This window comes from Osmia bicornis, chromosome 15 (genome assembly GCF_907164935.1).
Source record: "Osmia bicornis bicornis chromosome 15, iOsmBic2.1, whole genome shotgun sequence".
NCBI classification, from domain to species: Eukaryota; Metazoa; Arthropoda; class Insecta; order Hymenoptera; family Megachilidae; genus Osmia; species Osmia bicornis.
The window spans coordinates 8,174,105-8,201,948 of NC_060230.1; the positions used below are offsets into that span (position 1 = coordinate 8,174,105).

Consider the following 27,844-nt stretch of genomic DNA (forward strand, 5'->3'; position numbering starts at 1 on the left):
TCTTTAAAATAATATTTTATAATTTTTGTCTTTTTATTTGTACCACTTATTTGGTAAATTCTCGATTTTTTTTTAAATCGAATACTATTGATCAAAATAAATTTTTCAAAATTTCAAATTACTAAATAATTGATGGTATTTCGAATAAATGCCACAAAGATATAAACGGTTTTTTAAAATACTATTTTATATTCGATTGATTAAACCAAGTACCGTCTGTTCCTATGATCATAAGTATGCTTCTGGAACAGTTTCCGGAACCATTAGACTATTTGCATAATCCGATAGAAATGGTGTGCAAGGAGATATCCGGCTAACAGAAAATTGAATTCCTTGAAAGAAGGGGGTCGACCCTGAGACCTGGTCCATTCGCTACTATATTATGGCTCTTATGCAAATCTGTGTCTAATGACCTTTAAAGATACCGTGCTAAGCTTTACCAGTCAATCATTTGACATTTTGTAACAATATCTCTGTCTTTTATCATGCTAAATTCACTCAACGAGAACTCATTTGGAATTATATGCGCATTAGGTTATTGCAAATGACTGACACAAAAGTGGCGCAAAATGAAATTTACATTATATCAACTTAGAGCTTGAAGTCAGATGAAAATCATTACACCAACATTTGTACATTGTTCTTCTTAATGAATAATATATTTATTAATAACACATACACCGAATATAAGATGTATTAAAGAAATTAAAGTGCACAATTAAATGCGATGAACCGCGTGTCGCCATGTTTACCGAATGAACTGATGAAATCAGGTATGTAACCGTTCATAAGGTCGATTAATCGATCAATCGATAAAAGAGACATCTATCCTTCGACAAATATTTTGCACTTTACGTATTGATTAAAATTGTAATAAACAAATGACATTAATATATATATACACACCAAGTGATTAATTGATACCAATATCGTATTAAATACTAAAATGAGTTTTCTCAAAGAGAAACGGGCTTCGTTTCACGGCAATGCTCGCTGGCAAATAGATTTTACGAAACGCTTAAAACGTAAATCGTGTCCCAGGGAAATTCGTTAATTATGCTGCGACACCTCACCCTCCTTCACCGCTGATTGCTCGTTGTCTGTTCTTTCTGTATTCCATTTAAACTTCTCTCTTTCACCTTGTTCCTTGCACCGTGCGACGGAGATGAAATCCACCACCATTCTGAGAAATTAATGACTTTCTGCTGGATATTTTAAACGTTGGAATCTGAATTGTATTTGCGTTTGAGCTTTAATATAAAGAAGAATGAACAGATAAATCTATCTACAATTCACTTTTCTTCTTTCTCCGAGAACAAGGCAATGGCTAAGCGGCGACTCGCGAACTATAACCTCACTTATAATCCCACTACGTAAGCGATAGGAAAATTACCCCCGCCATATTGTATCTTTTTGTCGATAATGCAGTTTATCGAAATATCAATTCACCAGTCGATAATCAAATTGCCGCTTGTAGGGGCCCTATATTTCTGGTGGGAAAAAGTAAGCTATGCCTAGTAACTTTAATTACTATAATAAGTTAATTCCAAAGCGTAGCATATCCACGTTCCTGAAGAGTGGACACTGGACAATTTGAAAAGCATTTGAAATGGAAGAAATCTAAGAGGTGATTACCCAAAAATTAACGAGGGTCCAGAGTAAAACGAGAGTCTAGCGGATCATTTAGATCCAAGGACACCGACGAACGTCCTCTGTCAGATAATCGCGCGGATCTTTAAGAAGAATGTCTTTCGTGTTCATTAACGATCGAAAGAAGAAAGTCACGGATCCTCGAGAAAAGATCAGTAAGACGAAGATGTTAGAAAATGCATAGGGGTTGAAGTAGGATCGAATAAGGTAGAGAAAAAAACCCGAATCGGGGTGATGAAGCTTTTAAGGCGAAGCAAGAGGGGAAAGGAACGAAATAAGGGAAAGAGAGGGATGATGTTTTGTGAAACGAGGGGGTAGCGGATCGAGCCGGCATTGTTTCAGTTTCTGCGGCTTTCGGTTCAGTGATTCTCAACCAAAGAAATTCCTTTTTTTTTCTTGCTAGAATAAGAATTGTTTCGAGGGAACAGAGGGCTAGAAAAAGTTGGTATTATTCAAACTCTTTGAAATGTGAAATATTTATAGGAAATAAAAGAAATACTGTAAAAGAAATTGGAATATTGTTAAAAATTTGCAACTCCAAAATTCAAATGAAATTATTAAGGCTTTTAAGCTGAAGTGTCAATGACAATAGAATTAATTTTTTGCGAGGGAAATAATTATTATAAATCTGAAATACCTTAAAATGATAGAATATGATTTTTATGAGAATCACTGCTTGATACCGTCGAGAGTAAGAGCTGTCCCGTTCACAAAAGATCGTGCAAGAAAGCTCCCGTTGTCCCGATTCTTTACTCTTTTCTTTTCACATAGCACGGTTACCTTCGTTTCACGTCTTTCGTCCCGAGAGCTTCTTATTCAGGGTCGTCCGCCACATTTTCGCGGTTTACGTATTCGATAATAGCTCACTCCGCCCTCTGACACATTTCAAAGCTCCCTCTTTCTTTTCTTCCTGGCTTTTCCGGCCACGCGTAATTACCCTTCTTATCGTCGGTCTTGCGAATCTTATGGAGCGATAAAAGAAGGCGCGTTAAGGATAACGGAATGAAAATAAGATGTAGTCGATTGCAAACAGAGCTTGCAACCTTAAAAATTTCCTAGTTTTCCAATTTCCTAATTTGAGAACACCTGAATTTGCAATCTGAAAAATTTTCAATTCAACTTAAAGAATGAATCTCGGTATCCTTCGACTCGACTGATCATTTTAGCTATCAATCCACGTACCCAGAAGAACAGAACCAGGACAGATAAGAGGAACAGAGTTGGATTACAAGCATTAATCGATCAACGATGTGTAAGGGGACGAAACGGATGGCATAAGCTACAGCTCTAATCGACCAGGGTCCAGAGCAATGCTGATTACAGCACAACACTTGGGATTATAGGGCAATCACGGTCATTCCAGTACCGTTGCCTAGGATAATGGAAAGACACTCTGGAAACAGCCGCGCTCGGTATACACCATTAGATCGAACGTTAGAAGAAACTTTCTATAACGGTTCAGGTCACACGATCTTGTAATTACACCGAGTTTACGTAACAATTTACGTGGTTGTAATGGCTTTAAAAGTAGGTTAAAAAGTGTCGAAAATATGTCTGATGGCCTAATGAAGGACGTTACCCAAACGGTGACAATGAAAAATAAAAAATTCAAATTTAATCACTAACTAAATCCACTTCTCGTATTATTAATGAAACATTAGCGATACTCAGAATTTCTCCTCGTTATTTTATTTTCTAATTAACCGAGTAAACTCAACTACGCATCCCAACGGAATTAATCAACGCGTTAATCATTCTTCCGGCGGTGTCGCTCAGAAGGTGTTAAACGAAATGAAATATTCAAAGTGAACCAGGTAAGCATAGAATAAAAAATAGACTTTAAAGGAGAAACGACAGCCTCGAGATTCGTGGCGTTCCATCGAGTGTCTACATATATGGTAGACGGTTGCGTAACAATTCAGCTTCCTCGTTGCTGGAGCAGCTGAACACCGTTTCCGGTCCCTCGAGCAACTCTTTACCGACTGTTGTATTGGAAGAGCGCGGATCAAAGAGGAGAAATTTCTTCGAAGAAAGACAGGACAATGCAGTCGCATGACCAATAAAGAATCGTATCCGGACACGTTTACTTTGATTTCTAGTATTTGGAAAAGCATTGTTGAGACAATTTAAAAAATAGCACGGTGTTAACTCTTTATACTCAAAAATTTGTATAATAGATAAAGAATTAAATGTATTTCCTTCTTACAAGGGACATTACCCAATCGACACACGCCGATTTTGATGCCCTTTGAGTATGATATAGAACTCAAAAAAATATTTCACACGTATTTTTTTTATCGGCAATTGTCCATGCTGAAGAGGTGAAAAAAATGACAGAAATAGATTATTTTTCAATATATTTTTTAAACAAATAAATTTATCAAAAAGGTGGCTTCACAGAAAAATTTTCTGTTCAAAAACACAAATTCCTGAGATATTCAAGAAAATATGTTTTGCAACTCCAACTTTTGGGGCTATTTTCACCCCTTCAGCATGGACGATTGCCGATAAAAAAAATATGTGTCAAATATATTTTTGAGTTCTGTATCATACTCAAAGGGCATCAAAATCGGCGTCTGTCGATTGGGTAATGTCCCTTGTTAGAAGAATTTATCAGTCTGCTGGTACAACGTGCGGGGATGCACGTGGACGTCGAGAAAGCGAGCGTCCATTTGCGAAAGGTGTCCATATTGCACGCTCAAGAAAGCATAAGCGTGTCATTATGCAACAGACGAGCGAGACGAAACATAACCCGCGAGTAATTTAGCGTGCGTGCGTGTACATCGTGAACGAGTTACGTTTCACAAAGCGAGGTCGGTTCAACCAGGCGTACTTATGAAATATATATATGAATGTATAAATATTTGGTTGAAGAGTTACGTTGCATTGAATGAAACCAAGTGACCATTTAGCAATCGGAGAAATTAATTATTGCAAACATTTGTAACATGTTGCTAAAGTACACTCGTGATCGAATCAGGTTTCCCCAGGGAAAATGGGAACGTCCTCGGTCCTGGTCCTTCCCCTTAGACGGTCCCGAGCAGACTGACCGATGTAAGGGAGATACAGTAAAACCTCGATTAGCACACTTCGCTCGGGACCGAATGTGAACTCTAATCGTGTGCAGAACACGTTTCTCGAGCGAGCTCCGCTTGCCTTTGATGCGGTGACAGCCGAGAATCGAGGCAGCGTACAGGAACAAAAGCAAGTTTAACACTAAACGCACCATGACCGGTTGTAAACTTTTGATTAGAAAATTCGCATAAAATGACATACACATTTTCACATTTGAATTCATGACTTTTTCTATTAAATATATATAATTAATTTTACATCATTTATTTATATTTTTATTTGGTAAATCTGATAAACACGTGTAACTTACAAGGAAGGTTAGGGAACTCGGAAATTCCAAAAATTATGAAACTTCGCATACAAGTACAGTAAGTCATCCGTAATACGACCCTGTTTTCCGTTGGTGCCATAATTCGGTTTTAAAGGGTGAAATTACCCCTTGAAAAAAATTCGGAACTTTCTTTTTTGTGGAATATCTTAAAAATGGTGAGAGTTATGAAAAAAAAGTTTAAACAAAAGTTGCACAGTTCTGTTGTGTTTACAAAATGGCGTCAAGAAAATGTTGGGGGGGAGGGGTAACTAAAAAATTATGCACTTTTCAAAAATTTTCTTGACGCCATTTTGTAAACACAACAGAACTGTGCAACTTTTGTTTAAACTTTTTTTTCATATCTCTCACCGTTTTTAAGATATTCCACAAAAAAGAAAGTTTCGAATTTTTTTCAAGGGGTAATTTCACCCTTTAAAACCGAATTATGGCACCAACGGAAAACAGGGTCGTATTACGGATGACTTACTGTACTTGTATGCGAAGTTTCATAATTTTTGGAATTTCCGGGTTCCCTAACCTTCCTTGTTAGCGTCATTTACCACGACAGATCATTTGACTGGTTGCGGTACAAATGGGTATATATTAAATCTCGGTACGTTTAGTGTTAGATACCTGTGTACGCGTGAGACAATACTAACTCAATCAAAATTTAAGATTAAAACATTTTTTTTAATGAAATTTTTACCAAACTGTTTGTGGAAATCTCCCAATTAAAATGATACCAAACATAATTTAGTGCCATGGGATTGATTGCTTAGAAGAAAGAGTTCAGAAATATGATAAGTAAATATATTATTCAAACCACATCGTGTTTGGTGTCGTTTTAATCAGAAAATTGTAACATACATTGTGGTACAAATTTTATTTAAAAAGGACCAAAAATAAAAAAGTTTAAGTTTTAAATCTCGCTTTCATTAGTGTTGGCTTTCACCGACATTCGATCTCGGATCGGATTACATACTCGGCGCTCGACGCTTCACTGGTTCCAAGAGGGACTACCCCAAGTAGAGGGGATAGAAATGAACACTAATGATAGTCACTAGGGATGTGCGGGTACCCGATATTACGAGCTCGGACGGGCTCGGAAAAGATCGGGTGGGCGTCCGATACATGCGTGCAGTCGGGTAGCCCGACTATTTCGGGTTCGGTCAGGTACAGTCGGGCTGATTCGGACGAGCTCAATGTATGGAAGGGTCAACAGTAGGTACGATGGAACTCGTAGTATCGTATTCCTTCGATAGTTCACGTTAACCCTTTCGCTACGAGCGGTGACTATGGTCACTCAACGCCTGACGCTCGCCACGTACGAGCGGTGACTATAGTCACCCAATGCCTGATGATGCTTGCTACATTAGGATTTTCGTGCGTTTGCACGAACAATCTACATATATGTTGTATCCATGGCAACCCATTGCCATTAATTGGCATTTGTTTTGCATTCTTAGATTTGTAACTGGCAATATGCAGCGGTATTGAACGTACAGCGGGCGATTTCAGTTCTTCCGCAAGTGCACACCCGTGTCGCGATGGCCCGTACCGCGGGAGTAGTGCGCCGTAGAATCTGTCCGTAGCGAAAGGGTTATTAAGCGCGAAGTGCATCTTGCCGCCGAGTGCTTTGTTATTCTTAAATGGAACTCCGACGATGAAACTGGGTTTCTTAGATTATGGTTGGACTTTACCAAAAGGTGGGACGCAAATTCGGATGGGTCATATATCGTTGAAAAGCCCTTGACGAGAGGAACACGATGGTGTGGGTGGGAGGTCTTAAATATGTGACCTTGACCCGCTAGAGGTTAAAAATTAAAATTACGTTAATTTTGTTGTGCGAGAGGTTTTCGTCCAGGTAGGCCCGCTCTTGACGCTGGATTATGATACAAAAGCGAATGTTGCTGTGTAACGTGCAAACCACCGCAGGTACAGCACCGTCACCGCCAGATTTAGGTTAGGTTAGGGTGGGTTAGGGTGTCTTTTTCGGAGATTTCTCCTCGTTAAATAAGAAAAAAGAAAGTTAATGAATTTATATGTTTTTGGACATTTTAGTTTTTGACCTCTAGCGGGTCAAGGTCTCATATTTAAGACTTCCCCCCCTCACCGTTGTGTTCCTCTCGTCAAGGGCTTTCCAATGACATATGACCCATCCGGATTTGCGTCCAATCTTTTGGTAAAGGTTAACCTTCATATTCAAATAAATTCGTTCCAAGTATTATTTTTCCACATAATAAAAATTATCTTATTCCAAAATTCCATATAAAACAGATTTTGCGCATGCTTATTGCAAGTATTAACAGAAGTACATGAGAGTTGGGTCACGGGCCGCGGCCCGCGGGAGCTAGTCCGAATCAATCCGAGTGTACTCAACCAAACCCGAAATATCGGACGCCCGCCCGATGTTTTCCGAATTAACCCGACTAGTCGGGAACCCGGCACATTAGTCGAGCCGCACATCCCTAAAGGCTGGTTCAGATACGGCTAGTAGTTTAGTCGAGTGGGGAGTAGCTACTTACTACTAAACCGTTTAGTGCATAGAAAAGTGACCGGACTAGTACAGTTGAGCTTTGAAAATCAAGAGTTCAAGATATATCCCTTGACTAAAGAAATGCGTCCGGACAGGTCTGTCCCGAAGGCTAGTTAGTGGTGGGGCAAGCTTAGTTAGTGGTGGGGGAAGCCTACTCGACCAGCAAAATCCAATGAAACGGATCGACTCGACTAAACCGTTTTACTAAACTACTCGACTAAACTCTAGTGTCCATACACTAAACTACTCGCCACTCGACTAAACTACTAGCCGTGTCTGAACCAGCCTTAATAGTCACAATTTTGAATTTTAATCGAGATTTTACTTATAGGCTCCTGACGGACCACCACTTGCGTGCGCGCGTATATGTACACACTGATATTTATTCATTATTGGTATTTCTCAGTTATATACCAAATTTTATAATATTTAATAATTAGAAATTATATCATTTTTGATCTGAATTACTTTTTAATATGTATACATATATCATTGAAATTGGGCTTTTGAGAATTCCTACTTGTCCTATATGGAATTTGGAAGGTGAAACGTTTCAAATTCTCTAGAGAAATTACATCAAATGTTATGCAACATCCTTCAACCCGACAAGACCGAAGGAAATGATTAATTAAGCGTCAACAAAATAAAAGAAAATGAAGTTAATGATTCTTTACGGTTGAATCAAGATTTTACTCGAGATTATGAAGACTCTAACAAAAATTTACGTAATTATTTAGAAGTTGGTCCTCCTCACCGATTTTCGTGACCTTGAAATATGTTGTCAAGGTCATCATTTTGAACTTTTCCCTTTACATGTTACCGCTGCTCGGCCTTAGTTTCCGAGATATTCGTAAAAAACTGTAGTTATACTTATGTCACCAGTACACTGTATTCCGGGAAAAATGGAGACTGAATAGTGATTGAAGTTAGGGTTAGGGTTAGGGTTAGGTTAGGTTTAGGTTCAGAGCGTACATGGCGTGATACGAGAGCCAATATTCCTCGTTATGGAACTCGTACGTCTCATTACGTGGGATATATAGCTGAGTTTTTATTCCGACGTCAACATGATGTTAATGAGCGTATAATGGCATTTTTCGACATGATGAGCGAAATGTTTCCGATTTCTGACAAAACACAAAATGATTAATAGGTATACAATATATACAAAGTGAAAGAAAGAGTAATTATAACGTGAAAAAGTCAAAAACAAAACCCTAACCCTAACCCTAACCTCAAACCACTTCAATCACTCTTTCAATCACCCTTCAGTCTCCATCTTTCCCGGAATACAGTGTACTCGTAATCCATGTTCAACTATAGATTTTTACAAATATCTCGGAAACTAAGGCCGAGCGGCGGTAACATGTATAGGGAAAAATTGTTCAGAATGATGACCTTGACGACATATTTCAAGGTCACGAAAATCGGTGAAGAGAGGAAACTTCTAACTAATTACCAAAGATTTTTGCAAATATCTCGGAAACTAAGGCCGAGCGGCGGTAACATGTATAGGGAAAAGTTGTTCAGAATGATGACCTTGACGACATATTTCAAGGTCACGAAAATCGATGAGGAGGATCAACTTCTAAATAATTACCAAAATTTAAAAAATGTATATATTACTGCTTTAAAAACGGCCCAAATAGAAAAAGTAATTTAATTTCCACACCACTGAAAGATTCTCGGTTACGTTTGGTGTATAATTCTCCTAAGGGAAGATACACGGCTGAAAATCTCGGTAGAGAATTCGAATCGGTATTATTCGATTTCCCTTATCGATCCTCCTATAAGAGGATACAAGGTGTAGCGAGTTTTTCAGCTTCCCCTGTTCCAGAATTCAAACGATGCGTTTTGCATCCCCTTCCAGCTTCCAATTCTGCCAAATTCCGGCAGCATACTAAGTAGCTACAGGAAATATCTCCAGCGAAACGCTAGAAGCTTGTCTTCAAACGAAATTCAAGACAATTTTCAACAATGTTGAAAATCTCGATTCGTTTCACTTCTCTTGCTAACTATTTAAAACTTCTGAACAGCGAAGCCAGGTCAAACGTGAACAAGAATAACTAAATTGAGAAGTTTAAATTCAGAAGTTGGAGATTAAATTATTAGATATTCGAATAAAACTAGAGAGGGAAATGCATGACGTTCTGTGCTCCACGGATAAATCAGTCGTCAACGATTTAATTCACGAGAGACATTTACGGGTTCAGGCGGAGGTTACCGTATCGTCTCTCCTTGACTTCCAATCGTTTTCATGGCTCTCGATCATCCGTGCAAGCTCGAATCGCTGCCTCGTTCAAAGATGCATTTTCACGCTCGAGAGTGCATCTTATCATTCGATGCGCATTGAAAACGTAACTCACCATGTACGCGATCGTGCTAATGGGCTGTGAAACACGTCCGTGCTTCTTCTCCTGCGTCGTCGAGCCATCCTTGCTCTCGCTGTCTGAATCTGAAAAATAATTCATCGAATCCATAAATATATTTCCAATTTTCCTGTCTAATTCTTATGACGTTAAGAAATTATACAGAGAAAGTTTGTTTATGATAAATAAACCTAAAACTTCTAAACGTCTACACTAGAAAGAGAAAGACCACCTGGTAGGCATTGAAATCACCGAAAGAAACCGATCCACCTGTACGCGTATCGCAGATAAAACGACCGACCGATAATAAAATGTTTCCAAACAATTCGAGTTAATTCTCTGATTCCCAGTACGAAATCATCGAGCGACAACGAATAAATAGAAGGCACGTGACGATGATAAGGGAACAGCCGTTATTCCTGAACCCGAGGCAAATGATTTTAATCGTCGCCAATTTAGAATTCTCCGGTTCAGACACATGTCCCGGAATTAAAGGAAGTTTCGTTGAAGAAAATCAATGGAACTCCAGTTTATTGATAATATTGATTAATGTAATAAATATGCTGGGAATTGTTTTAATTAAAAAATCATTTCTAACCAAATAAGAATGTCATTCTGAGGATTATTCGTGAGAAAGGGTACACCTTCGGGAAAAGGTCGCTGAAACGTAACAATAGTGCACTTGAATGATTGCGTGTTATTTATTCTTGATGTACCGAGCCTCGGCACGAGTCAATAGTTACCTAAAAAAAATCCCGACTCGAATTTTCAGGTAACCCCATCATTACCTCTGCTAATAATTTTATTACAGCAAATTTCAGGTGCCAGCCACCAACGGTCCCCAAAGCAGTCAACACATTAAGAATCGCTTTTTCGAAACGCTTTTTTAAAAATAGTCAGTATATTTAGTAAACTCGGTTCAAGTTTTAAAACAGTTTCTTTGAAACGATGAAACGGTGTGCTAAATGGAAATATAAATATTGCTGAATACAGTGGTTTGAAATTCTTTCATAACACCTGATTACTCGACTTCTGACTGGACAGAGGAACGAATTAACGCGCTACTTTCATCTTTATCCGAGATATTAACACGTTCTTCCCCCGGTTTCGTTTACTTCAACTTATATTTTAAAGAATTTCAGGAGTGCAAATTGAATTTGTGATTCATAAAAAAATACCAGAATGATGTATCTAATAATACCATAATTCAGAAGAATTTTTATTAAACAAATATTGTACGATTTGTTCAACGAAACTAACAATTTAAAAATTTCCCCTTTTCCTGTAAAAGCCTAATTTAATCGCGAGTGATTTATCGACAAAGTGTCGTTGTTACTTGTTTTCCACGATAGTTCATATTTGTTGAATTTTATAAAACATCCACCTGTTATCTGCTGATAGGAGTTTATCTAGTGACAAGATACCTTGTTATCATTTGCACTTCAACGAAGCAATATCAAATGCATTTGTATTGGGTAAAATAATCGGAGAATTGTGTAAGAATTAAAAATAATTTTAAAAAAAAGACCTCATTATGACTGCCACATATCAGCCATCGGTGTCGCCATATGATTATTGATAATCTACAAGTGTTTGGTAATTAATATCGGCTGCATCGAAACTTTCGATAAGAGATATCGAAAAGGTATATAACAATGCCAGAACATGAAATTATTCAAATTTTATTCATAGCATTCGAACATCCCAGATGTATTCAAACGTCCCAGACCTACTTCGCAACTATCCATATTAAACCTTCGTGAGACACTTGTTCATTACAGTTTCATTTCATACACTCGTTTCACGTTCTCTTCAGGTACTCGATCATCATCCAGTTGACACGTTTGGACAATTGATTAACACGTTCGTAGACACGATAGAAATAGCTGTGTCACCCTAATTATGGCTCCACTTTACTTTGGGCCACGCAAAATTATTGACTTCTTTATTATATTAGGTGTACAAATTAATTCGGTGCCTCTAGTATTACGCCTTCTAAATTAATATTTTTAATTTGAATATTTTCTCGTTTTGAACATTTGAAAAGTGACAAGACGCTTTAATAATAACAAAGATTATTTCAATAATTGGAATTACTATAGCTCTTTAAAAATAAATCGTTAATTAAAATGAAGAAAAGGCACCGAATTAATTTGTAATATTCAAGAATATAGGTTTTAAGTCTAGGAATCCATCGGTTCAAAAGTGATGCGTATAAAACTAAGCGTTTTTAGCTTATTTTGAAAGATTATTCTTAGGTCCTGATGTTCAACCCTAATTTGATAAAACTTTTAGCGCTGTCACTTATTTGAAATTAAATCATCTTTGTCGAGGATACCTGTGCTGGAAGAGAAGCTGTGCCGATAGCCTTCGAGGATCGAGCACGGTGAATCTTGGTCCACTACGTAAAACACCACATAGTCCCGATATTCTTTCTCGAAAATGTGAATATTGTTTGGTTCGTAGTCCAGAAACTCCCACGACGAGGTCGACATGCTTGAACAATTGATTTTCACTTGCTTGCGTTACGTTTCAGTCAACAATATTTGTTAACTTTGTTAATAGTTCGTAACACTATCACAGAGTATCTTCAATGGTGAGAATACACATATTTCAAAATCAAATGAATTCACTAATTTTTTGTAAACAATCATAAGTCTGTGTCTTTAAATTAAATAGTTTCTTGGCTGAAATTTTTTCGAATTTTCATCATTTTTCTCCTGGAAGAGAAATGTTCAACATTGCTCCGCATAAGAAAATACAGGAAGACAAAGAGAGAAACATTAACGACGACAGCGAAGTCAATTACCGCAACTTGATTGATGGTATTTCGTTGACCCATATAAAAAGGGGGCGCGAATAATCGAAAAAGAAAACGAAGACGAGACACGAACGACCTTACGCAATGAAACATATAACTGCAAGATTTTGTTTTATAATATTACGTAAAGGGAGAAGCCAGACTAATAAATACAAAATTAATAAAAATTCTGTCAGTCTAGAAAAAAAATGTTTTAAAAATTCATTGGATGTAGAATTCCATTCTACAGTTTAATATTATGTATAATAAATACTATCAGCTGACTTGGATCGAATATGACGTTGAGTATGCTAATCAAGTAGGATAATTAGGATTCTGCAATGAAAGAACAGCTGTGTTAATGAAGATAGAAAATGTATGTACAAGAATGGGTACTATTATTTGATCAGTTGTGTTTTTCTCAGCAAACTATTGTATAATAACCTTCTCTAAACTAAAAATATTTCACACTTGTTTGAAGTATTCTGTTTGATATTCTAATTAGCTAGAGTTAATTACGTATAACAAGTGAAATACAACAGCCTTGATGTTTTGTTCAAGACCAAAAATAACACTGTAATATTGACTATTTTTTAATTATGATATATTAATTTACTAATATAGATAATAAGAAAAGAGTATAAATTAACAGAGCTTTAGGCGAAGTAGGTACATGTCCAAGGTCCGTTAAAAAGAGGAGCCCGAAAAGATACGATCCTGCTAATGAAAGGGTTAACGAACATTGATTTATATTTTCAATATTTAACGCAAAGTTGAACACGAACTTTCTAAGTTAAAATTACAGTGTGTGTTGCTTGAATATCAGCCTTGAGGTATCTCTCGACATTGACACGTTCTTAAGACGCCTCGCATATTCCAGCGATACGAATAAATAATCAGAAAAGTGAATGAAAAAGCTTGGCTGCACTTCCGAGAAGCAATTATTAAGAAACAAAAATGTTATCTTGATTTTCGGTGGTCGATGAAAATGCTGTATCATTTGGTTGGAAAGTAAAAGTGAAAGTAAAAGTAAAAGTCTGAGAAGCTGGTCGATTATTTATGAATCACTGGATCATCGTTTGGAGATCGAAATTGTAACCGAAGGAGAATTAAGAAAGTCGAGATACTCTTGTTAAAATTTGTACACCAACAAAAAGAAATTCCACTGGCGAAGGGAAATTTTCTGTATCGTTTCACAGTGGCAGACTGAAAAATATTTTTTTATAATGTACCATGTTACGCGCATGGTCGTTTTCACTGAAGCAATCAACCAGTGTTAATTAACAGTGAACCTAGCAGTAACGCTAACCTACCTTGCTAACGAACACCAAAAGCTGACTTCACTTTATTCTATCTCGCTTCTTCAATTACAAAACTGCGTCGCTGAGAAAACCAGCAAAGTTATTTGATTATTCGCGTTAAGTTATTCTAAGGAAATGAATTATTTCAAAATTTCGGGGCCCAAAAGGTGGAACTCTCATTCGATGGATACGTCCCTGCTGGAGAAGGACTAACCTACTCTAACTGAGCTTAACTGGATAGTTAAGTTAGGTGCACATCTTTGGAAACTAAAATTCATTCGTCAAAAATTAATATATTTCATCAAGTTTTGTGCATTTCCGTTTAAACGCTCGCATCATCCCGTTTAACCTAACCTACCTGATCTTCTTACACTATATTTATCGACGGTAAATATCGTGTCTTGTCATTGCGTGATCGAAACTGCTATTTTTCCTCGCGTTGTGTGCAAACAGAGAATGATAACAATACGTTCTCAATAAAACATGTTAAACACATCATTTTCCATAATTCTGTCACTAGCCGTCATATTTCAATATTAGAATTGTTATATGGATAAAACGAACGGCATTGGAAAGGATAATTCAAAGTTATGTAACAATGAATTTACTTACAATTTTTATATTTCACTTATTCGATAGTGGTACTGTTAATACTTAGTTACCTAGCTATTTCCACTAGACCACAGAAAACCCGAGGACTAATTACCATTTAATTACCATTTACGTAATTAACCGTGTGCTACCTCGAAACTTATAAATTCCCATCTTAACCGTATTACCATCACAAATTTTCAATAAAACTAGATATTTTTACCTGGGGTGAGAAAAATTCCACTTACCATTTAATTACCTTTTAATTATAATTTGTGGAATCAACCAGGAACAACGTTCCAAATTATAAATTCCTACCTCGACTTTATTTTAAACTTTTAATAAAACTCAAAGTCTGAAACGAAAGGGTGAGAAGACATCCCTTAAAATTAATATCAACTTCATATCAAACTTCACTCTTTTCCACCCATGTTAATGCCCACACCTCCCACGCGTTTCGGATCAACATTTGCCGGTAGTCAACGATCGAAACCTGTTGAACACACGTTTCTATAGTGATTCAACCGCGGTTTCCAATCTCAAGGCAACATAGCTGAACGTTGTTGTACCAAAGTATCCGTCGCCTATCGGTTACACGAACGATCTCGCACAAGTACTGTTTCACTCTCGCCTTACTGTCATTACACTTTTCGTACGCGGGACACACGTTCAGAGGATATTTATTGCGGTTTCGAGGCAATCGCGTAGAAAAATTGCGCGACGAACGAGCGTTCTCTAGCTGACGACGCGCGTCGAGAACAGACTACTCGCGCCCAGTCACACGGTTGATCACCGACTATCACAGCCATGTTGCAATCACGTCATCGTTGGCGCGTTTATTTAAGTTTAATGCACGTCTCGTCTCATTTTTCGCTTCATATATTTTTTTTCTTTTGGTTATCACGTTCGTTTATCCGTCTTCTACGAACCAGCCTACGACCGAACGTGATACGTGATCGTCTAGCACGTTACTCCAACGCAAGGTCAGCTTTAGTTTGTCCGTCACCCCGGTCGAGATTTTTGATCCAATTAAAATTCGATTATTTTATATCAATGAGAAATTCAAATACAATTAAAATAATATACATAATTGTAATAGCGCTTATGTAACATTTGGTTTATTCGGTTCCTAGAAAGATATACACTTGTTTCTATTTACTTGTGAAACCTAGATAAGCACAATTCGATATCTATTAAGATAGGAAAGTTTATTTTAAGATACATTCGTGATCAAATCAGGATGTTCAGGAAAAATGATGGTCCTAAGTTCCCGTTCTCCCCTGGCAACCCATCCTTCGCCTAAGGCGCCTTGGGCGGTCCCGAGGAGAATGATGCTGTAGGGGAGGAGGCCCCATATATATACATATAGTATTCCCCTGTGGCGAACTGCCACTCGCGTGTAAGCGTTTACGCGGAAAAATTTCAACTGAAATTAATGTATTATTCAAACTTCTCAGTTATACAGGGTGTCCTAGAAACAGTGTTAGTTCTTTAAGGGGGAGGTAGCTGGGGTGATTCTGAACAATATTTTCCTTTGCAACAATGTTGTTTGAAGTTTCGTTTTTGAATTATTAAGGAAAACCGCTGGCCAATCGGAGCGCGCATAGCACGCGGGCTCAAGGACGGCAGCCTCGACTAGTAGTTTAGTCGAGTGGCGAGTAGTTTAGTGTATGGACACTAGAGTTTAGTCGAGTCGATCCGTTTCATTGGATTTTGCTGGTCGAGTAGGCTTCCACAACCACTAAAGGCTGGTTCAGACACGGCTAGTAGTTTAGTCGAGTGGCGAGTAGTTTAGTGTATGGACACTAGAGTTTAGTCGAGTAGGCTTCCCCCACCACTAACTAAGCTTGCCCCACCACTAACTAGCCTTCGGGACAGACCTATTCGGACGTATTTCTTTAGTCAAGGGATATATCTTGAACTCTTGATTTTCAAAGCTCAACTGTACTAGTCCGGACACTTTTCTATGCACTAAACGGTTTAGTAGTAAGTAGCTACTCCCCACTCGATTAAACTACTAGCCGTGTCTGAACCAGCCTGAACGAACACATTCGGTACCCTGCCGTCTCTGAACCCGCACGCTCTGATTGGCCAGTGTTTTTCCTTAATAATTCAAAAACGAAGCTTCAAACAACATTTTTGCAAAGGAAAATGTTCAGAATCACCCCAGCTACGTTCCCCTTAAATGACTAACACTCTTTCTGGGACACCCTGTATACTTAATTTTACAATATTTAATAATAAAAAATTAGTATCGATATCGTTAAAATGAAAATCTCTAGGAAAGCCTGATTTGACCCCAATTTCAATACTAATCAATCCAAACAGAATTTCGAATCTTGACATCAATATTTAAGAATCGAGCTTAATTCTAAATATCCATGACTTCTTAGAAACAACACCTGTTCGGTTGAAACAGTTTTATCGCTTCTCATTAACGTACTCGATAATGTTGTGTTAAGTGATGACGATAGGAAGTCGATCCACCGAATATCAAATCAGAAGATCTCATTTCAAAGAAGTCATGCTCTAGAACAAACAACTCACGTCATCGCCACAATTACGATAACTGTACTCTTTTGAAAGTGAATTCTATACTTTCTTTTTCCATGATTCAATTTGTTCATTTCCATCGAATACATAATTAGATGTACCTATATACGCGAGATATTATTGATAAGGATTATCTTTTCACTCTCGTTTGCAATGACTCAACGTATTCACGCTGTTCTTTCGACTCTTGTCCTTCAAAACTTTCCAAGATATACCTACTCAAAATTTCTCCACTCGTTTGGTCGGACTTTCTTAAGCACGTCAAACGACCAGAGATACAGTATGATATATATTTTACGTAGACGAGGTTATTGTGAACGTGAACGTGTCCATGATGGATGTGTTTCGTAAGAAAATTTGGTTACACTGTTGGACAGGTTCTACCTGGAGTTGATTGAGAATCTGGGGTCGTAGAAGAGGATGTCCTTTACAGTACTTTTAAGTCATCGTAAACAACAATTTGAAAGAAATTACTTCTGAATTCATGGAATTTGAAATTTGGACCGTTTCAAGGGTGACTGAAATTTGATTAATTCTTACTTTCAATATCGACCATTCGAGTGGTAATTTTTTATTAACACAATTTATTAAAAAGAAGAAATAAAAGAATTGTATAAAATTCTTCGTGCACATTCGAAAGGGTTAAAAAGGAAAAGTCAGAGCGACAGAAATTTCCCTATTTCGCTGGCCAATCTTGCGCGAGACAATGCCATGCAATTCCACGTGGTAATTAGATAAATTTCCAGCAGCGAATCGTCGGGGAATTCGAACGACTTTATCATTTGGCAAATCCTCGACGCCCATTAAAAGCACACACGGGCACATCGGGTCGGGCGTTATGAATGCTCGTTTTCTGTATACCTAGTCTGCTGTATCTGGCCTGACATGGATTCTGTGTTTAATAAACTGCTCGCAGAGAGCGTTAGGACAGGCAGGATTTAAATTTTCGAGGTAATCTCCGCTCGTGCAAACGATACCTCCTCCACCCCCGGTTGGGGAAGTCGCGTCCCGCCGTTTCATCCTGTCTACCTGGATCTCCTCCCGTCCGTGGAATTCCAGGGAAATTAACGTCGATAACGTATCCGTTTAATGAAACGGTAACGAGAACGTAATCGCGGAAGTTTTCCTTTCAGATTTTCCGATCCTCTTTCTATTAAAGGCTGATATTTTCAACTCGTTATTTCGGAATTCGAATATTAATTCGGGCTAAAAATTCCGGTTACCGGAATAAATTTATTACTCTTAATATTTTCCAATACATTATTAATCCTTTGGTAAATAATATCCTATATCCTGTCTGAAGATAACTGATAATAAATCTCTGTTAAGAATAAAGATTACGATCTATCTGTTCGTCGAAAGATGGCCTGGAAGCAGCCGGATAAATCTTTTCGCTGAAAGAATGTCAATTAAGGGAACGCGCGAAGCGATCGATCAAAGCTGGCATTCGTGCCACTTTAAGAAAGTAAGTCAATGTAATTCGCGCTAGTAAGGTTGCATACGCGAACGACGACGCTCAGCGGCAAAGATCGAGACCTTCGTCGTCGATCGGTACGTATCGCGATCGATCCACGGGTTTTCGATCAGTCCTCTTTCCTCGACCGATCGAACTTAACTTCCGTCTCCGCTTGATTTTTCTCGCGCGTTAAATGCATGCGTAACGTGTTCGTTATCGAGGCATCATACATCACTTTCATCTTTTACCCGCGCTTCTTTCGCGCTGAAAATCGCTTGAATTTCCTTTCAGAGATAAAACTAGAAGCGAAGATCTATCTTAGATAAAAATGCGATTGAAATTCAGTGAAGGCGAACGAAGATTAAAATTGAATTTAAAATTGAGGATCGAAATAGTGAAACATAATTTTTCTTAAATAGAAGTCTCATTTTTCGTATTGTTTTTAATGCTAATTGATGGAGTTACTCACCTTTCGAGAGCTTGTCGACCGATTCGAAACGTCCTTCGACCTTGTTCCTCAAAGAATCCAAATCGAAAGGCGTCGTGAATCCATGATCCACGCTACGGCTCTTGCTCCTGCGAAAGGAAAAGTTTCGAATTAATAATTTCATTGATAAACCTCTCCGTACGCTTTCTCTCCGTTCACTTTCCATTTTAAACGCTCGAACCCGCATGAGTTTTAAAATTTTCGTGATATACAGAGTGTCATAAAAGCTGGAGATTCTTCGTGTAAAAACTAACAGAAAAGTCCTTTACCATTTTGCGATCTAACGTTTCGTTACCGAGATACGAAGATTGGGAGTTCGACTTCCGGGGTGCCTCGAGTTTGCCTCGCGCGATTGGTCGCTGCCACGCGTCAGCTGATCGCACCCCGGAAGTGAGCCAGCGGATTTTCAATCGCTCATATCTCAGAAACGAAGCGACAGATTGAAAAACCGTAAAGGACTTTTTGGTTTATTTTCAAATGAAGAATCTTCTGGGTTTATAATGAATAGGTTTTTTTTCAGACACACTGTGTATCGCGTTTAACGTTGGGAATTACTAACGCGTATTATTCTCAGCTTGCAAAAGCGAGAGACCGACGAGGCGCGACACAATGCAATTTCACGATGCAACGAACCATGCCATGAGTCGTTGTATTAAATGAACTCTACAAGACGAATCAACGGGGACACGAATGGCCGGCGAAGATAGCGACGATCGTGCTTGAATCATGAATGAAATCTCGGAGCGAGGGAAAAAGTAAATTTCACGAGTGACGGGGCACGAGGCGCGAACAAATTGCACAACTTTGCAACAGGTATATCCGTTCAGTTGACAACTGGTTTTTCTCTTTATGCGATATTATAAAGGTTCACCCTGTTTAAGTTGAATGTTTATTCAAACTTTTCCTTTATTTTATTTTCGACGGCCATTCAGGGTTTTGTGTTTGTGATTTACGTACCTGAAGTAAGATGCTGTGAGGTTCTCAGAAGATCTCGAATGCGTGATATCCTGGGACATTCGCCTGGACCTAAGGTGCAACAAACAATCCAAAACAACAGCAGTGAGAACACATGCAACTACGTGCAAGAATGCTTAAAATAAACTTAATTGAAAATCATAAAATCAAACTGAGGAGAAAGTTGAAGAAAAATGAACGACCGCTGAAATTAATATTGGTAACAACTGCGTTCATGTTTCTCCAGAGGAAATAAATAAATAAATATACGTATAATAAAAAGCTCGACAGATTGAAACACAAGCGAGGATATAGTATTAAATAAAAAAAAAAAAAAAGAAAAAAGAAATATCTATTTATGAATGCTCATGCTAACAACTCTGAATTGATACTTTCCTCCCATTTCTGGTTATTTGTACTTCAAGCATTGCAAAATATGGATTAACGAATTACCGCTTTCTAATAGTACTGTGGGATTGATTAGCAATTTCTAATAATAACTTCTGCATTTTTTCTCTAATAATTTTAAACATTAGCAATAAAATTATTTTCGTGTACTCATGCATGATTATAAATGTTCTCTTTTATAAAATAAATGCAATTCTGTTATAATAATCGAATATAGTCACTGTATATTCTTTGGAATCCCTTAAAACATTTTTATCTCAGAATCTGCAACATCTAACCATTCTAAACCAGCATCTCCCTACGCGAAACAAATTTTCCTTTCACTTTTCATTATTTTAATTTCCAACCAATTATTGTCGCCTCTCGGTTGCTGGAAATGCCGAGTGAGAGTCGGCTGTCGGGCGCGATTGGTTAACAAAGCGAAAAAGACGTTTTGAAACGTCGGTGTACGTAGAAATTCCATGGGTTCGAAACCGGGGGTTCGATATCCGAGCGAGAGAACCGTCCAGGCTATAACAGGAATTGGATTCGGTCGATTTGAAACGATGCATCTGCACCGGCTGACTTTCCAGCCGGCGCTAATTGCTGGCGACGCTTTAATTCGATTACCAAGCTACCCTGACGAGTTCACTCGTTACCGCGGATCTGCATTCGGACGAGCGTTTACTTCTATTTTCGAGCTGCTTGCCGAGGTCGACGCGTATTTCTCATGTCAAAGACGATTATTTCAGATTTTTCTTTCCTATCCATTAATCATTAATAATAATCATTAATTATTCAAAGAATCGAATAATACGAAAAAAGGGAAATCCACGATTTCTAATATTTAATTTGAACAATGCAAAGGATGAAGAAATATTTTGTTCTTCTTCTAATTTTTAATAAACCTTCCTTTATGAACACCCGTTATCTTGACCTATATTCCCAGCAATTAGTTCAAGTGTTTAAAAAGAAATCAAACAATCGCTGGAGGCTCGTTAATTCGCAATCAACAGAACGCAGAGAGCCTTGTGTTTATCATCCTGTAGTTTCGCAGATGCACTCGTTGATAAGGTGGCGGCAAGCGCATTGGAAAACGGGTTTTTCAATCGACATACAAGGCGGAATCGTACAGTCGACTTCCATCGGAAGGGAGAAAGGTGATCGGTACACGTTGCACCGTGTGGACTGTTTCGAAATTTCCTGCTACACCTGCCGCGTCCACGGTCTTCACAGCTGCTGTTTCGTAAAAATATTCCCCGGTGAATAAACACCAATGTCCAGGCGTTCAGATCGATCGGAAGTTCTTGGAATCGGAACTGGGGAATAGTCGATGAATCGATAGACAGGTATTTTTCGATGAGTTTCTTTAACCGAGTGTTAAGGAAATTTATAAAATTCCATTGCATATTTTTCTCACAAGACGTTGCTAATATTTGGCAAATTAGATTATCGATTTTCGGGGCGGATGAAGTTGAGGATTGAGGGAGGGCGCCCAAAGGAAGCACAGGGTGACAGAAGCTCTACAGTCGGCCCTGATTGCCACCCATTATATTAAAAAGGTTCATTCACCTTAATGGAAGCCCGCAAAAAAAAAACAACACTGTATACATACAAAGTAATTTCTATTCGAATACCTCACCCGCATAGACTCAATAAAAAACACAGGAAGAATAATCGTTGCAGGATAATAATTGCAGGGATCCGATTACGAAGATCGTATACATACACCCCTGGATCGTTATTACCTTAGATTAATTAACTCGTCCTTGTCTGAGCGATCTGGTAAAAGAAGCTGAGACGACGTTTTCATCGGCGTTCAAGGCCTCTTCCTAGACTCAACTCGCGGTGGATTGATCCGTCGATCGGCAGAAGGTCAGTGTCCCCGTTTGAGGCCGCTTTTCGAAGCGGAAGTCGTCTCTCGCTTTCGAGCGTGAAATGCGCCGCGAATACGAGATCGGAATTCGTTCCGAGATACAGTCTCCTTTTCTTGCTCTCTTTTTTCTTTTTAAACAATGGGAACATTCGAACGATGGGTACTCTAGGGAAAATGGCGAGTCCGGGGAAAGGCGGGAACCCAGGACATCGTGATTTTTCCCCAAAGAAACCTGCGTTGCTCGCGAGTGTACATAGCCTTCTCGAGGAAGGGCATTTTAAGAAGCAAAGACTAATTTTCAGATAAATAATATCTGACGGAAATGAAACGTTAAAATAAAATTATATCGAGAAGATCCGGTTGCCGGGTACATTTCGAGGAAGAGAAAAATTTCGTTACGAACTGGTATCCCTCGACCATGGAAATTGGTTTCCTGGTTAGATACTGCCCCACCTTGAAGAGTCGCGGATGCGGAAGGTGAAGGATACTTGTTTCGAAATAAACTCACCAGACACCTAATTCTATCATCTGATTTATGAATACCATTCACGCTGTCAATTATAAAATTAGATTTTAGCCAATTAAATTATTAGTGCCAGTGACCGGCATTGGTAGCGTACGTGTTGAAGAGAAGGCCACTGGTGGTTAGGAAGGCACAGGGTCGAAAGGAAACGAAAGGACACTCGCCGGAAATGAATCTCCTAATAAGCCGATCGATTGGCAATATGTCCGATGAATTGTTTACCGAGGATGGTGTTACAGATCGATAAGGCTGGCGCATCGATTGTATAACGGATCGCATTGGAATTCCAGCGGCGATTTCGATCCACGCGACGAATACCAGAACGCGTCGCTTATTCGTCCTTCGTCATCGTCGATGGACAAGAAAATTTATAACGAAACTTCTCGATGCTTTATTCGTTCCATACCATCGGTAATTATCTAATGATTAATACAAGAAGGGGCTTCGATTCTCATTTATATTCCTAGAACCCGAGAACTTTTCAACAAATTAATTCATACAGTTGAAATTTACATTTTTCAACTTGTAATAAATAATATAATAAAATCACCTGAAAACATGGTATTTACAGTGGCTGTAAAACATCTAGATCACGCGTGATAAGCCAGTTATTTAAAATTAACCGCCTACCTCAATTACCCGGTCCGACAAACTGTTAATTACTAAGTGAAGTCTCGTGTTCTTTACACCGTCCTTGACATCGATGCACCGCCATTATATTCGACGGTCGAGCATGGTGTTTCTACGAGGCGACACCGTAAAAACTTGCACAAGTGCAAAAGGACAAAGAAGGAGGAGGAAAGGAGGCTCGCGTTTCGAGGCCTCAGGAATCCCTTTCTCGTTGTTTCTTACGAAATTCTCCGTTAACCGTAATCTATCGAGCCGAGTCTCGAACTCGCGCTCGAGTGACTCGACTTTCTAATGCTCCATCGCTCGAGGTATACACCTTCTGTCTGCTTCGCGAGCACGCGTCTTTTATAATGAGAATTATTGTGACGGACTCGAATAGAGGAATTGATGGCCGATTTCGAAACGCATTTGATAACGTAAGGGGGTAGGATCAAACAACACTTGTACCATGTCAATTTCAACCTTAAGGAACAGAATGACTAACAAGGGACTTTGAGTATGACAGAACTCAAAAAAATATTTGACACGTACTTTTTTTATCGGCAATCGTCCATGCTGAAGGGGTGAAAATAGCCCTCAAAGTTGGGGTTGCAAAACATATTTTCTTGAATATCTCAGGAACTATTAGGTGTAGGCGAAAAATTCCAAATGGAATTTGTGCGTTTTTGAACAGCAAATTTTTCTATGTAGCCACCTTTTTGATAAATTTGTTTGTTTAAAAAATATATTGAAAAATAATCTATTTTTGTCATTTTTTTCACACGTCTGTCGAGCTAGCCCCCCCCCCATCTTGCAAAAATAAAAAAACACGTACATGGAAATTATGAGCTATTTATGAGCTTTCATATTCCGCAAATTAAAAATTTTGAGTTTGTCAAACTAAACAGGAATTTAAACATTTCAGTTTAAACATTCCTTAATAATAAAAATATTGAATCGTTTTTTGCGGCAAAATTAGGAGCTATTTATGAGCTTTTAAAATAATATAATTCCGATTTTTGAACTCATCATTTTAACCCTAAAACAATCCCTTAAATAATTTAACTCAAGAGGGAAATACACCTAAAATGAAAAATATTAACTCCTTTGCAGGTAAATATTGTTTATTGATTTAAGAGCTCTTAAGATACGTATTTTGATTATTGAATCGCAACCCCTTTACGGTAAAACCACTCCTCGTCCCCCAAGCATAGGAGAAAACTACACTTAAAATGAAGTATAAAATTTGTTCTGCAACATTTACTTGCGCAGCCCAAAAGATCCTTATTTACGATAAAAAAAAAATATACTGATCGAATTGAGTAACCTCCTCCTTTTTCGAAGTCGGTTAAAAAGCGAGCGCCAGCGACAAAAGAGAATCGCAGGTGCTCGAATTTCGTGTCCACTATTCCCACTTTACAATGTTTCGATTCCGACCCACTATAGTATTTAAAATTAAGTATTTGCTTTTATATTTTATATATAAATACTTTTGTAATCATTTTTTCATTTTAGGTGTATTTCTCTCTTGAGTTAAATTATTTAAGGGATTGTTTTAGGGTTAAAACGATGAGCTCAAAAATCGGAATTATATTATTTTAAAAGCTCATAAATAGCTCCTAATTCTGTCGCAAAAAACGATTCAATATTTTTATTGTTAAGGAATGGGGGGGCTGAAATGTTTAAATTCCTGTTTAGTTTGACGAGCTCAAAATTTTTAATTTGCGGAACATGAAAGCTCATAAATAGCTCATAATTTCCATGTATGTGTGTTTTTATTTTTGCAAGGTGGGAGGGCTAGCTCGACAGATGTTTTTTTCACCCTTTCAGCATGGACGATTGCCGATAAAAAAAAATACGTGTCAAATATTTTTTTGAGTTCTATGTCATACTCAAAGGGCATCAAAATCGGCGTGTGTCGATTGGGTAATGTCCCTTGTAAGCAGGGATTTCTTAATGCAATTTGATTACTTATCAAATACTTTACGAATTCCAATTAGAACATTTCATAATGAAAGGTTGCTGATGATATATCGGTTAGAGGGAATATAATTAATGACTACAGGATAGGATTGTTAATTAGATAAATTTCAAAATAAATATAATTTTCAAAGGATTTGGAATAACTTTGAAAGCTTCTGTCCTCTTGACTGACAATTTAATTAATGGAAATTAATACGAGTAGCAAGAAGCAGGAAAATATTCCACGTGTTCAACGTGACACCGTTTCCGGTTGATTATAATTAAAGAAATGTTGACGCGAACGGGGCACGTTCACCCATGCTATTCGACCCGTCGCGATTACAAATTATCACTCTCTGTGTAATTTATTCCTTTACCCACATCAATAATTTCCACACAATGGAGAATTATCTAATTGCCGTATAAACGAATAATAGGACAACTTTATCTTCGCTCGGACGACTTTTCAGCCGATCTAACACTACTCTAATAGCAATTTAACAATTACACGCGAGAGATTAACATCGATGGGGGTCGGAATTAAATTCGTTGCCGTATTCGTGGTTTCTCGTACAGCATTTAAACCGATCTCGAATCATAATTGAAATCTATCAACGCGAGAGACACACGCATCTGTCCAGTTTTAATTGTATCATTGACACGTTCATTATCGTGGGGGTCACTCGTGATTAGCATTGTAGATTTAATGTAATCAAGTAACCGAAACAGAACAAATTTTGGGTCGAGTTAATTGTTGCTAATATCATTTTTTAATAAATCAACATTATATTCATTATCCACCCTACTATTATATTGCAGGGTAGAGGAGTCCGAGTAAAATAGAATACCTCGGTTAAAATTGAACTAAATAACTTGAAACTTTTTGAGAAGCTATAAAAATTAATTCACTAAAATATGTATTTTTATCGTTTTAAAAAATTACAATTTGTCGAAATCGGGAAAGAAATAGTAAAAGATAATTTTTCAATTTTTTTATGAGCCTCTAATGAAAATTTAAAATACGTCTTTCGTAGATTCAAATTTAAAGAAGAACGTGACTAGTTCCGTTCTTAGATGAAAAGTCGCGATTTTCGGAAATTTTAATTACTTATAACTTGAATCTACGAAAGACATATTTTAAATTTTCATTTAAAATCACTCACATAAAAAAGTTGAAAAATTACCATTCACTATTTTTTTCACGATTTCAACAAATTGTAATTTTTTAAAACGATAAAAATACATATTCTAGAGAATTAATTTTTATAGCTTTTCAAAAAACCTCAAGTTATCTAGTCCAATTTTAATTAAGGTATTCTATTTTGAACAGTGTGCACTTATTTTTGCTTCTGACTGTATGTATGAAATTGATATTTATATATTATTCAAACTTCTCACGTATATACTAAATTTTATAATATTTTATAATTAAAAATTATATCGTTTTCTTTTCTAAATTACTTTCAATAATAATATCGTCGAAATTAAGAGTCTGAGAATTCCTGCTTTCCCTATATCGCCATTTCCCCTAGAGAAGTCTGATCTGATCACCAGTGTACCTCCTATAATTTCGAATTGCAATAAGATATCATAATAATTTCTAAAAGTTCTCGAGTTATAAAAAAGAAACGGTGCAGACATGAAAATATAGCATAGGTACTGTTTACAAGCGACAAAATATATTTAATAATTAAAAATGACATCATTTTCTTTCCTAATTACTTTTAATAATAATATCGTCGAAATTAAGAGTCTGAGAATTCCTGCTTTCCCTATATCGCCGTTTCCCCTAGAGAAGTCTGATCTGATCACCAGTGTATGTACCTCTTATAATTTCGAATTGCAATAAGATATCATAATAATTTCTAAAAGTTCTCGAGTTATAACAAAGAAACGGTGCAGACATGAAAATATAGCATAGGTACTGTTTACAAGCGACAAAAATAGGTTTAGAAACGTTCGACTAGTACAGCCACGTACCAACTACCGCCGTCAGTTTTCCTTTCCATGCATGCGCTTGTTCTCGATGTTTCGCGAGTGGTGTCGTTTCGTTTAACAAGCGGAAGACGACGTTTCCGGTCAACTTTACGACGAAATATTAAACAAACCGTACCAACGCGTTCCATCGACTAATCCTCTCCAACGCGACGCGTCTCGTCTGGCAGAGAATCGCATGTTTGCTTTATAGATGCACTTGCAGCTACGACCGAGGGAATGCCAAAGAATGCCAACAACAAGAATACACACGCGTACGACGTACGTTTGTTCTACATTCTGCGAGCGTGTCGGTTGATAGGGTTTCTCTGAATTAATTCGCGAGCAACGAAACCGATGAATCGATGTTTCTTACCAACTTTTCCTCGAACAATACATTTTCAGAATTCGAGGAAGGAAAAATTGGACGGAAG

The 27,844-nt window shown here is 37.7% G+C and overlaps 1 protein-coding gene across 11 annotated transcripts in view; it reads right to left on the reverse strand.

Annotated features, from left to right (window-relative positions):
* The window catches only part of LOC114876525 (TLD domain-containing protein 2), a 135,676-nt gene that overhangs the window by 37,936 nt on the left and 69,896 nt on the right, over positions 1-27,844 (reverse strand). For 7 of the 11 annotated variants that reach the window (XM_046288927.1, XM_046288925.1, XM_046288924.1 and 4 more), the window contains 3 exons: positions 20,083-20,151; positions 19,108-19,214; positions 9,935-10,023 (listed from right to left, as the gene is read on the reverse strand). In XM_046288927.1, coding sequence (XP_046144883.1) covers positions 9,935-10,023; positions 19,108-19,214; positions 20,083-20,151 — 265 coding nt within the window. Of the gene's footprint in view, positions 1-9,934; positions 10,024-12,275; positions 12,626-19,107; positions 19,215-20,082; positions 20,152-27,844 lie in introns of those variants that run through there. The other 4 variants (XM_046288929.1, XM_046288926.1, XM_046288922.1 and 1 more) reach the window with 2 other exon arrangements.